We start from the raw sequence: 14333 nt of genomic DNA on the forward strand, positions 1-14333 counted from the left end.
TACATTATTTTTTAAAAACTGTATATTAAAAAAAATGTATATATCTTTTAAATTCACCTAAATCTAATATTTTTCAACAAATTTAAAATAGATGTTTTCACACTTAACTCCTGTTTCACTTTAATATTTATTTAACTAACGATTTTTGTTTTAGATAAATAATATAAAATAAATAATGAAAAGTTTCCTTTGGACAATTTATGTATATTTATTTGTCCAAGTCTTTATATTTTTATTATAAAATGTTTTTTTTTTTTTTTTATCACAAAAATTATCTAATCTATCAGAAATGTTAAACTGGTCTTCCTTCTCTGGATTCTATACTTTTGGGAGGTTCAATTAAATAAATAGCTTAACTCGAAATAAAACAAAAGTATATCTAAAAAGATTTAGAAGACTTTGAACTGCTAAATAGCTCTTTGTTTAGTTTATTATTAAACCGATAATAGTTTATTATCAGAATTAATAACCGACTAATAATAATAACCGACAAACTACTACATGTTTGCCTTTTCGAAAAACTCGGTTATTTCCTTTTTTTTAAGTATTTATTTACCTGCGGACCGTCTTCCAGTGAATCCTCCAAATGTAATTTCGCAATTCCGGGCATGATGAAAGAAAAAGGTAAATCAAGACGTTGATGACATGCAGCTAAATAAAAGAAATATGAATCAGTGTAAAGTACAACGTAAGAAATATTATCGACTGACTTTTACTTATTATTAAGTCGAAGAATGTGTGTGTGAATGTAAAGACATGATTGTAAACTAGTCGACCGACAATCAACAGATAATTTTACGGTAGCACAAACAAATCTGTCTCAAATCACCGTACAAGTAATTTGTTTTATTGAATGAAATATATTTTATTCATAACATTAAGTTTGGAAACTCAAAATACAATAAATTTTATAAATTCAAAATCAGTTTCTTCTGAATATATATTCTTTTGATTAAAAAAAAAGAAGTAGAACAGTTTATATTCTTGCGAGTTTGTGCTACCATAGATATTAGGGCGGGGTGGAGGTATTTTGTATTTAATACTTCAGCTGTTAAAAGCGTCCAAGGCGAAATTTAGACGTTCATCTTTCTTAAGTATGGTGATGTAGTAGTAACAAGATTTGTTGTGGTTATTATTTGCTGTAAAAGAAATACGCGCAAGGTGGTTAAAACAACAATAATGGAATTAGTGGAAAAGTATAAGTTAGTTGATGTTTACATGTGAGACTATTTGGCGAAAAAAAAAATAGGGATTTAACTGACGCAATTTTGTTTCGATTATTTGGGGTTTTGTATATATTTTATATATCCTATTATTACGGTGCTACCTTATTTTCTTTACCTTTACCTTGAAAAAAAATAAGACTAATAAAATATTTAAAACATTATATATATATATATATATATATATATATATATATTAAAACATTATATATATATATATATATATATATATATATATATATATATATATATATATATATATATATACCTTTACCTTGAAAAAAATAGGACAAATAAAATATTTAAAACATATATATATATATATATATATATATATATATATATATATATATATATATATATATATATATATATATATATATATATATGCAAACTTCTACTGCCCCCTCCCCTCTCAACAGAATGAGATACAATTATTATAGGCAATTATTTATTTTATTATTTTAAAATTTGGAGTGGCGATTAGTTTCGTATGTAAATTACACGTAAATAACGTAAAATGATTCCACGTTTCCGGGGGAGTGTAGCTTTTTTAGGGCAATTAACTAAAACAGATTTACCACTAATCCTAAGTCCGGGTGGCTGCCAATTAGGGTTGGGGTTATTTTCAAGTTGTGGTGCGTGTCTTTTTTTAGTTCCGTTTTCTGCTGAGTGTTCAGCTCATTGTGAATACCCTAGAAAAGTCCCCTTTTGATTAATGTTTACATAATGCTTTCCAGTTTTAAAATATGCAAACGAATTTTTAATAAAATATACTATGATAAAAATTGGTCTGTCAAAAACAGATTCATGGTATCAGAAGAAAACTCGCACACACAGACAACCCGTTAGCAACTTCCAGTCAATAATAACCATATGGCGAGTTGTCACCCTTGGTTGGAGGCATAGTTCTTATAACCGCTGCCACTCTTATAACTGCCGCAATTCTTATAACCGCCGCAACTTCCTTTTGTCATACACATTCCAAAAACGATTTCTTTGAAAACATTGCAAACAGATTTTTAAGTTTCGGCTATTCTAATCAATACCTTGGATTTCTTGCTGCTGCTGTTGCTGAATTCCTTCTCTAAGGTCAACAGGTTGTAATTTTATGAACCGATGAACTTAACAAATAAATCCAGTTTGGCATTCGAACATTTACAAACTGTACATTTCATTCATAAGTAAAAATGTTTGGTTGTCAAATTGTTACAAAACACTCCACTCCATCTTAAGAATAGTGACCGTCATTGAAATTCACTAAGTAATACATTGGACAAAATGTCATAATATCCAAAAAACTACTTGTCAATTGTTTCAGGGTGTCCCGTCATCTGTTAGGCACACCTGATTAATTTCATGGAAATCATGAAGTACCTCTTTTCCTAACTTGGACACTGTCCAATTTTTTGCCATTGAAACAAACATTTTGTTGTTTTATGTAGAGGTTTTGTTCTTTATTCTGTGCTATATTTTTTACTACTAATTAATTATAGAGTTGCAATCTCGCATTTCTAAAATACAATCATTAATAGATTAGTCAGTGATGTAATTCCAGTATCTGACCTTTGCTGTAGAAACAGACTTATTGAAAGAAATGAACAATATCTTAAGTACAATAAAACGGTTGGCATGGCACATGGCACCAATAAGCAAATGTGTTAGAATTGTCATCATCCATGATGCATAAATATACATACAATAATATAAAACATAGCCTTTGAGCCTCTGGAGGAACATAGGCCATCCACAACTTTATAGATGCTTTTGTAGTGCAGAGTTCTTTTTTCAAGGTGAGGGTGTTGGCCCCACGCCCAACCTTCCCAGAAGGTACATACAGTGCCTAGCTTTCCCAAATGGTCACCCATCTGGTAATGGCCAGGCTCAACATTGCTTAACTTCAGTGATCTGGTGAGAACCGGTGTGTCAGTGTGATTGTGCCATACATGCATAAATATACAATGTAGAAAACGCAAAAGACATAGACAATTAGTATTGGGCTTGCCCAAAATGTAGGAACACTAAAAATGTTTGGGCGGATTCATTTTTCACAACAGTCATTTAAGGTTGCAACAATTACTACAAATTATTTATTGGTGGTCATCAGAGGAATCCAAAGTTCATATATCAAAAGAAACGGGTGTCTCCATGCAAATGTTAGTGAACTGAGATAATTTCATTCACAACATTTGCACAATGTGCTTAATTGAAAGTCCATTAGTGGTTCGGGTTGTACAGTGGAGATTGACAAAAGTAAATACCACCAAGAAAGGTATCATAAAAGGCAATGGGTGATTGGTATGGTCAAGCAAGAAACAAATGTGACAATGGTGGTGCCAGTACAAACAACAGATGCTTGAACTCTATTCAGGGCTTTTTTTTTTTTTTAACATAGGCATCACCACTTATCAACGCGAAGAGGCCACTCGAGGATAAGGGTTAAAGAGTGTACAGTAGAAATTGGATAATATAGTAATCGTTAGTAATGGAAATTCAGTAAATTTGTTAACTTATATGGAATGGTTCATCAAAAACTTGTTTATGTTAGACTTGAAGACAACCATATTGTAGTCAGCTGGAAAGCAGGCAAACGGAAGACAATTTCACAGGCGTGCAGTTCTAAGAAAGAAGCTTTGTTCATGGAATCTATGTTTAGGTTTAGGCACAGATAACAAGTGGGGGAAATTAGTGATAGTGTTTTCTGCTAGACGGTTGTTTCTTGTGAAAGTCTGGTGAGGGGGGACCATAGATTGCAGCTCGGCCGAGCACTTGCCATGAAAATAACGATAAAGCAGAGACAAACTCGCAACATCTCTTCTGTGAGAAAGAGGTTGCAGGGAAGAGAAAGGACATCCCCCACTAAGCCACGAAGTCTATTTTGAACTCTATCAAGGCAGGATAAGTCCTTGGACGTACCTGGCTCTTTTATAGATAGAGAATTGCATCAGCAGTGAGATATCTACTGGATCGATAGAAGGATCCCACCATTTTTACAGCGGCCTTGGCAATGGATTTAATGTATGTGTTCCATTTAAGATCAGGAGTAAAGGTCAAGCCCAGAAGCTTGTCAAAACCTGAGACCTCCCCAAGATGAGAGCCATTCATTTCAATTGATGCCAGATGGGGATCAGAGCGTTGATGATGTACAGATGAAAGCTTGGTTTTAGATGCATTAAAAGTAACAAGCCACCTCCTTTCCCATTGTACCACTTGCTCAAGATCAGAGGAGAGAGAATCAGAGAAAACTTGGTCGTTTATGGTCTTAGATGTGCTACAATAAATAGTAGTGTCATCAGCATAAATGTTTACGAATGATGTAAGGATGTGATTTGGAAGATCATTGATATAGATCAGGAAGAGAGTTGGGCCCAGGATAGACCCCTGAGGGACTATTGTGAGTGAAACAGTCGCATTTGTGAATGATTTTTCAGAGTGGCGACTAGAAATAATAAAACGCCTAATTTTGACGATTATGTTTTTTTTTCACTGACAATCTTCCAAAGCTCACTACTGAGCGAAAAAATATCTTTTCAACTTTTTTTTAATAAAACGAACAAAGTTAAATTATTCAAGCAATAAAAGTTTAATAGAACAATATACTCTTCTTCTGTTTTTTTTACGAAGACTGTTTAAAAAAAGATATGAAGAAATTAGAATGTTTATACCTTCAAGTATCAACATAAAATTTGTTGTATTATTTTAAAAAGATATAGAAAAATATTTATGATGTACATACTCGTCACAGAACGAAGATGTCATATTCTAAAAATCACGTGGGTTTGGCTAGTAACTTTTCTATTTGGCTAGTAAACAAAAATATTTAGTTATCAAAGGTCAACTAAAGATAAATTTGTCCATAGAGCCCCGTCTACTGCTCGTAATTGAGCAGATTATTTGACAAGACACATGAATTGTGATGTATGATTAGTGTATCTATAATATCCTACCAAATCATGCTGTGGTAAACCATAGATATAACTTTACCGATCCAAATGGCCCTACTATTCATAGAAATGGGGTAGAGGTAGCTGAAATCTTTGTAAAATTAAATTCAGTCATGAGTCTATTGATTCAAATCTTGATAGTCATCTGCAAGAAATCCTTTGGCAGCAGTGAATCAAAGATCATTCTATCACTCCAGTAGGTATCTCACTGCCAATACAATCCTCTATCTTTGTTTTGTTTTTTGGTTTTTTTTACATAGGAGTCACTACTTATCAAGGCCCTGAGGCCATTCGAGGATAAGGGTTATTGAGTGTACAGTAATCAATGGGACAATATTGTAGTAATCGTTATTAATGGAAATTTGGTAGATTGGATCACGTAAGGGGGAGATTCATCAAGAATTTGTTTATGTTGGACTTGAAGACAACCAAGTTGTAGTCAGCTGGGAAACAGGCAAACGGAAGAAAGTTCCACAGACGTGCAGTTCTAAGAAAGAAGCTTTGTTTGTGGAATCTACGTTTTGATTTATGCACAGTTAAAGAGTGGGGAAAGTTATTGGCAATGGTTTCAGCTAGACGAGTGTTTATTGAGAAAGATTGGTGGGGGGGGAAGAGATCAGAGCTCAGACGAGCACTTGCCATGGAAATAATGATAAAACAAAGACAGGCTCGCAACATCCCTTCTGTGGGAAAGAGGTTGCAGGGAAGAGAAAAGGGCATCCCCCACTACGTTAGGAAATCTATTTTATACTCTGTCAAGGCAGGTTAAGTGCTTCTAGCAGCTCCTGCCCAGATGTGGCAACAATACTCCATCCCTGGACGTACTTGGCTTTTATATAGATAGAGAATTGCATCAGCAGTGAGATATCTCCTGGAGCGGTAGAAGGATCCCACCATTCTGAGCCAGGTATGCCCTAATAGAGTACTGTTATCACATCTGGGCAGAAGCCGTTCGGCACACCCTATCCAACCTTGATAGAGTTCAAAACCAGATTCGAAACCTAGTAGGTGATGCCCTTTTCTCTTCCCTGCAACCTCTTTCCCACAGAAGAGACATTACAAGCGTGTCTCTGCTCTATCATTATTTTCATGGCAAGTGCTCAACTGAACTCTAATCTATGATTCTCCCTTGCCAAAGTTCCACAGGAAACACTCAGCTAACTACAGCCACTATATACAATTTCCCCCCACTCTCTAACTGTACTTAAATCTAAACGCAGATTCCATGATCAAAGCTTCTTTTCCAGAACTGCCTGCTTGTTGAACACTATGCCACTGGCTGCTTCTAGTTGAATACAACATTGTAACCTTCAAATTCAATGTGAACAAGTTCTTGTTGAGCCATCTCCATAAATAATCAATTTACACCATTAACGATTACCACACTACCACCTTATATTAGTGGCCTGGCAAGGCCACAGGGGAGACAACTGAAGCAGTAAATCTGAAGCTGGCCTGCAAGACACTATATATACAAATGTAGGCAAATTTGAGCATAGCTTATTGGTCTGAAAATGCAGGTTCTTTTTGATCAATTGTCATAAAAATTCAACCATAGAAGAGTATTTAATCTTCAAAAAGCCTGCAAATTTTCAATGTAGTTTCGTTCCATAGAACCAAAAATATGAGCATTTCAATATTCAATTTGGCTAACAATATGCATATATATATATATATATATATATATATATATATATATATATATATATATATATATATATATATATTCTATATATGAATACTGTTATTTATATTAGTTTGAAGTTTACCATTGTGTATATCAAGTAAACACTATGTCCCTTTGTTTTCATTAATATATATATATATATATATATATATATATATATATATATATATATATATATATATATATACTAGCAAATGTACCCATCGTTGACTGGGTTCAAAAACAGCCTACAGAAAATGGACTCTGATTTATGAAATTATGATAGGTTATGAAAAGGAAGGGTTGTAAAGAGATAGCTTTGAATTTGGGGGTGTCAAAACCAAAGCAAAATATGATGAAAGTAAAAATAAAATAGATAAACCCCATAATTTATTATACCATACCTGTTCACACTGAAACACTTATCACAATATTCTGTGGATCTATATTAAAAAACCTTGTTAAACTTTGTGAAATATTTCCATTCTATGGAGGTCAGGCGTGAACGAACACCTCATAATTTTATTATTCCATATTTCTTCAAACTGAAACATAATTATCAAAGTATACTTACGCAGATAGATATGAAAAGTCTTTATTAAAGTTTGTGCCTATTTCCATTCTATGGAGGCCAGGTGCAAACGCAGACCTCACAATTTTATTATATCATCCCTATTTAAGTTAAAACATACTTATCAAAGTATTATTATGTACATCTATATCAAATACACTTGGCACAAACTTTAATAAAGACACAATAGACAAAATAGGCACAAACTTTAATAAAGACTTTTCATATCTATCTGTGTAAGTATACTTTGATAATTACTGTGTAATAATAATGATAATTATGATAATATTGATAATTATGTTTTCATTAAAAAAAAACAAAAAAAAACATGCTTTTTAAAAAAAAAAAAAGGTTTTAACTTCGGACTTCACAGGTAAATTCCTAAAAAACACTACTTTTTTTTGTTTTAAATTTGAATATATTATTTATTGACCTTTTCTCTTTTCTTTTTTTGTTTTTTTTAATGAAACCTTGGTCCTTGCTCCTTTAATTGGAAAAAAAATTAGGGCTTGAGTTACATTTTTCGAGGAGATATAAGTTTGGAAAGACGGGGTGGAATTATTCACTATTTTTCACGAAATTTCTGACACACCTACCAATCTACCCATATTAAGAACGGCTTTCGGAATAGACACCCCTAACCTTGCCAGAATACCCGAAAAGCTATAAAAGTTGACGTGTCGAATGTGAACGATGAGTTGGACGTAATATAAAAATGTACCGAATTTAAAAGGGAACGAAATTCAAATTTCCGTTCCATTTTTACAACCGTAAAGCAGAGCATTCTATGCAAATTTTACATAATTTACTGTATTAATGCTATTTTTTTTAAGCAAAAAAAAAAAAATATATTTAAGTTTGGCTATAAATTCCTAAACTCATTTCACCCTAAATAATTTAGGTGACTGAAAGAGGAATCTAATTGAATCTTTAATTTCCTGAATAGTATGCGAGAATTCATTTTTCTTCGAGTTATATCGAATTCATTAATACGGACTTTAGGGGCTTTTTTCGTAATGTTACTGTAAAAATTATTTTATTGTTACAAATTACGATGCTTTATTTATATAAAAAAAGCAAAAATAAATGCTTGCGCTTTTTATTTACTACTGAAAACCATAACTTTAGTGAAGGTATTTTTTGTTTAAACAAAATAAAACATTTTCACTAAGAGTTAAGTAAAAATAATTAGTTCATTATATTCTGCGATCATTATTTGAAAAATACTGCAATTTTCATTAAAATTCGTTTTCCTGATTTTTGGTGAATTTTTAAGTAAAGGGAGGAGTCAAAATGTTTATACACTTTGAGCGTCGGCATTCATTTTGTGTCTACCTACCATTTTTCGATGAATATTTCATAGGAAAGCGACCACGTGTGGTTAATTTAAATTAAATTTCAATCACATGGTTACATTATCAATAATCATGTGATTACACCCATTGAAAATTTACCGATATTGTAAACACATTCTGTTTACATTAAACCTGTAATGAGTTTTTTAGTGATGCAATGTTGGCAACTGAGATTTAAAAAACCCCGCGAGATCAGGAGAAAGAAATGTCCAGAAAATCGCTACATTTTTAACTTTCATCGTCTGAAATTTTCAAAAATCGCTAATTCCGCCCCCCCCCCAAACTCCATATTTTAACTTCCTACCATAAAAAAATTATAAATATAATATATTCAATATATAAAATGTTCCGTGTTTTCTCACTATATGTTTCTGGAATTATATTGAAGCGGTTAGCTCCCCATATTTTATCAACTAGTTTTGCCTGTTTTTTTCAGAGAGGGTATTTTTTTTTTTTTTGCGGAAACAAATCATAAACTCAAACTTTTTATAATAAAAGTTAAATTGAAATATACTGCAAATTAAACATCACAATAATGGTGCAAGATATTTTGAAATTAGAAAAATAAAAAACAAAAAAACTTTGTTTTAGCATATTAAAAGTATTTAGGTTGGTAGATAATTAAATTCTACTGTATTGGTATAAGTTTTTTTTTTTGCTGTTGTTTCTTGCTTTTTACAATTTTCGACTAAATACTTCTAAATAAAGCAGGGTTGCTTAGATCGTATTTTAAACTAAACTTTGGAGGTTGGAATGCCCCCCCCCACCTAAAATGTACTTGGAAAAATCGATTTTATAACGAGATTTAAGAATGGTTAGCCGAAAAAAGGTGAAAAACAAAACAAATAATCAATAAATAATTGTTACCAAAGACAAAAAATGCTACTTTTTTACTTACATGAATGAGTTTATTTTATGTTTTAAAGTATTTTCAAGCGCTTTTCTTTATTTTTTAATCTAAAATTGCGGGTGTGTGGGTGCCAAATATCTCCAGATTTTCTAGAATTCCCCACTAGATTGCAAACGAAATCTCCAGATCTAGCAGGAAAACCGCTAAATTGTAACACTGGTCACATGACAGGAAGCGGTAATAAATAATTATCCCTAAATAAAAAAAATGGCCTTTCGGTACAAAGAAAAACACCTATTTATCATAGAAAAATTAAGTATAATGTTATAATTAAAAAGAAATATATAAAAACACACATGGATATAGTAAACATATTATACCAAAACGTGGAAGCCATCTGTCCAGTGGTTTTTTAGACTATTAATTGCGAACGAACCAAGAGTTACATTTATATATATATATATATATGTGTATATATATATATATATATATATATATATATATATATATATATATATATATATATATATATATATATATATATATATATGTATCTTCGTTGTTGGATTCAAAACCCTATGGAAATCATTTTCTGCACTCATGATTCCAGAAGGATGAAACACTACTGTCTGTAGGTATTAAAAATAATTATATATATATATATATATATATATATATATATATATAGAGAGAGAGAGAGAGAGAGAGAGAGAGAGAGAGACAGAGAGAGAGAGAGAGAGAGAGAGAGAGGCATGCAAACATCTTAAAAATGAAGAGATTGTTATATATCAACCAAGATTTTATAAAATCTGTCAACCTTCGCATAGCTGATGTGTGTTGACATTTCAAGATGAAAATAGTATGTCATACATAGTGTGATAGTAGATTTGTAGAGATGAGGAATAGCGTCAGGTGTGAGAAAGTGTTTCGAGCGATAGCGTGAATCGATTTAATGAGAAGCAGAAAGAGTAATACATCTTATGTATGAAGAAAGATTTCATGAGAAAAGCCAAAATGTTTCAGAGTTGTGTTCTCCTCAAGAGCAGAACCATGAATGAGAATCTCAGGAAGAAAAGGGACATGTCTACAATTGAAAGACACGAGCTTAGTCTTAACAGAATTAAGCAAAATAATTCATTTCGTATATGAATCCACAATCGAACGCAGATCAATTTTTAGATTAGTTGCATATTTCAACTGATCCAAGGGAAATACGCGAGAAGCAACATCAAAAGTGGTATCATCAGCATAAATGTTAATCTTCTGAATAATATTCTCAGGAAGATCATAGACAAGAAACAGTGTTGAACCTAAAATAGAGTCTTGAGAAAATGATAAAAAAGAATAAGGAGACATCATTCAGAGTAATTGCAAAAAAAAAAAAAAATCAGAAAAAAAACTAATAATATCAAGAACCTTACCACTGATACCATTATCCTGAAGTTTGTGTAGAAAACCAGGATGCCACACTCTGTCTTGAATTTCAAAAACGATCTCCCTGATGTAATTGTGTCCAAGATGGGTACATTTACTGATGACATCATGCTGTATTCTGGACATGTGAGCAAAATGAATACGCAGATACATAAGGCAATCGCTAAATCCTTAGAAATAACTTCACTTTACAAAAAAATTTTTTTTTTTTTTTACAAGGTGGTCACCACTTATCAAGGCCCAGAAGCCACTCAGGGATAAGAGTTATTGTAAGTACAGTACATTAATGTGGAGATTTAATAAAATATCTACTTAAGGGGGCGGTTCATCAGGAATTTGTTTACGTTGGACTTGAAGACATCCAGGTTGTAGTCAGGTGGGAAGCAGGCAGACGGAGCAGAGTTCCACAGGCATGCAGTTCTAAGAAAGAAGCTTTGTTCATGGAATCTACGTTTTGATTTAGGCATGGATGAAGAGTGGGGAAAGCTTTTGACAGTGGATTCAGCTAGACGAGTGTTTTTCGTAAAAGATTGGCAAGGGGGGACCAGAGATTGGAGTTCAGACGAGCACCTGCCATGGAAATAACGATAAAACAAAGATAGGCTTGCAACGTCTCTTCTGTGGGAGAGAGGTTGCAGGGAAGAGAAAAGGGCATCCCCCACTAAGCCACAAAGTCTATTTTATACTCTGTCAAGGCAGGATAGGCTGTTTTTAGCAGCTCCTGCCCAGATATGGCAGCAGTATTCCATCCTTGGACGTACTTGGCTTTTATATAGATAGAGAATTGCATCAGTAGTGAGATATCTTCTGGAGCAGTAGATGGATCCCACCATCTTTCCAGCGACCTTGGCAACATACTTGATGTACGTGTTCCATTTCAGATCCGGAGTGAAGGTAAGCCCAGAAGCTTGTCAAAACATGGGGCTTCTCCTAGACGAGAGCCATCCATTTCAATTGATGCCAGATGGGGATCAGAGCGTTGATGATGTAAAGATAGGAGTTTGGTTTTAGATGCATTAAAGGTAACCGACCACGTCTTCCCCCACTGAACCACGCGCTCAAGATCAGAGGAAAGAGAATTAGAGAGAGCTTTGTCATTTACAGCCTTTGATGTGTTGCCGTAGATGGTCGTGTCATCAGCATACTTTGTTTTCCTGGGAATGGGGCATTCTAGGGGATGCCAAACATTCTCCCTTTATTTTAGTTACTCCAACCGAGAGATCTTTTTAAGATTCTAACCGTCCCTTTAAGTCCTATTGTTTGTATTTCTTTTGCACTTTGTTCACCGGGTATATTCGCCAGATAGTTTTGGAAATTCTTTTTCATAAGCCCGGTTGTTCCTATAATGACTGGTATGATTGATACCTTCTTAAGATTCCAGTTTCTTTTCATGTCGTACTTAAGTCCTTGGTATTTTGTTATTTCTCCCTCTCCACTCTGTTAAGGCCAACATCATTAGGGACGCTTACTTCAACTAGGGTTGCTACATTCTCCTTCTTGTCCCATATCACTATGTCAGGCTTAATAGCCCCGTTTTATGGGTATGTAGCTGTAGGAATTTCATAGTCATAGTGGATAGTGTCTGACTTATTTCCAACATTTCTTTCTGGTGCATGTTCGAAAGATTTGCTACTACATGGGATATTCAGGTTTTTACAGATTTTTCAGTGGAGATATTTACACACTATTGGAATATAAACATAAATGGATGGTAAAATTTAATGCTACTAAGACTAAGCTCCTTTCCTTTAACAATTATAAGAAACTTTTTCAACCAACAATTGTCTTGGCTATGAGGACACTATTTAGGAGTTCATTATTCAAACTCCTTGTCCTAATATTCAAAGATAATATGAATTGAAACAAATACATAGAAAACATTGCCAAGGCTGCTGCAAGAAAGGTGGGTTCCCTCTATCATGTTAGAAAATTTCTCACACCTGCCAATATCCTATATTCTTACAAAGCCACTATTCGTCTATGCATAGAATATTGCTATCTTATTTGGGCTTGTGCACTAACCTTTCCCTTAGATAAAATCCCAAAAAGAGATGCTAGTCCAATAAGTCCCACACTATCTATCAAGCTTCAGTTCTTGTCCTATCACCACCAGGTTGCATCTCTGTGCTTATTTTATGAGTATTTTTATGGAATATCTAGAAGTGTAAGCCATTTTGAGTTTCAGAACAGTTTCAGATGGTTCGTGTTACACACAAGTCCTGGGAGGTGACTTGTTTGTAGTAGACAGTTCCACAGAACAAAATATTCTTACCGTGTTGAAACCCGGGAAAAGAACATGTGAAATTGCTCCAGAAAAGGTTTAATATTTATGAAGCCATTCTGGTTTCTGATTGGTTGGTAGCAGAACGTTAATTAATTTGATTCGTCAGTTCTTAGCAGCATCCTTTATAAATAGAATCGTCCGACTGTGGAGGATCATACCCCATTATAAACCTCTTATGATGGGATATGTCTCTTAGCGGCTTCGGCTGCAGGGAGACAGGGTAGTACCAGTCAAGGATTCGTCACTTGACACTCAGCCCAACAGGTGAGGGGCTGGGAACCGGCCCAGCACCTGTTGGACTGAGGTACACCGCCTGGGTAATACCTAGGAGGTCCACCCTCCCAGGCCTTGCCACCGGGCTTTCCGGTGGGGCAAGTTTATTGCTTGCTGCCTGAGGCGCCCCGACCGGGGAATGCCGACAGGGTTACTCAGGCAATTTTTAAAATTGCAGGAGTGCCCCTCCTTTAGGGGAGCCTGCGGGTATCCCACTTTCCAGGCCTTGTGCCAAATATTGCCGATGTGGGCGGCAATTAAATATATACCCCATTATAAACCCAAAATATTGCAACAGAATAGGTTCCAACAAACTTTTTGCACTGATCCCTCTCCATCCTTGATTGGACCAACCCATCATTGAGCAAAATCCCATCCACTCACTATAGAGATCTCTAGATGATGGAAAACTTTCTACTCTAATAGTTTCTTTCCTCAAACAGGTAACCTTTGGAATTCCCTACTTGCTTCCTATTTCTTGTTAAAATCAATTTATTATTACATTTGAAATGGAAGATATAAAATTTTTAAACTAGTAATTTAACTGATATATTCACATAAATCAAGATGACTGATAGTTGATATAAAAACTGAAATTGAAAAAGGTCAAATAAAAAGAAGTGAGTTTAATAAAAATAATTTATTTTAAACAATTAAAATATTTATAAAGTTATTTATCTCATAAAAATTATTTATACAGGGTGGAACGATAAAGTTGTCGCCCTAAAGAAAG

At 33.8% G+C, this 14333-nt stretch overlaps 1 protein-coding gene across 3 annotated transcripts in view; it reads right to left on the reverse strand.

The window, feature by feature from the left end:
* The window catches only part of LOC145249603 (DCC-interacting protein 13-alpha-like), a 233979-nt gene extending 232887 nt beyond the window's left edge, over window positions 1-1092 (reverse strand). For all 3 annotated transcript variants that reach the window (XM_080111313.1, XM_080111312.1, XM_080111311.1), the window contains exon 1: window positions 557-1092. In XM_080111313.1, coding sequence (XP_079967439.1) covers window positions 557-610 — 54 coding nt within the window. In that variant the 5' untranslated portion in view covers window positions 611-1092. The remainder of the gene's footprint in view (window positions 1-556) is intronic.
* Between the last annotated feature and the right edge of the window lie 13241 nt (window positions 1093-14333).

Source organism: Euprymna scolopes, chromosome 28, assembly GCF_053919585.1.
Source record: "Euprymna scolopes isolate OS-2025 chromosome 28, ASM5391958v1, whole genome shotgun sequence".
Taxonomy (NCBI): Eukaryota; Metazoa; Mollusca; class Cephalopoda; order Sepiida; family Sepiolidae; genus Euprymna; species Euprymna scolopes.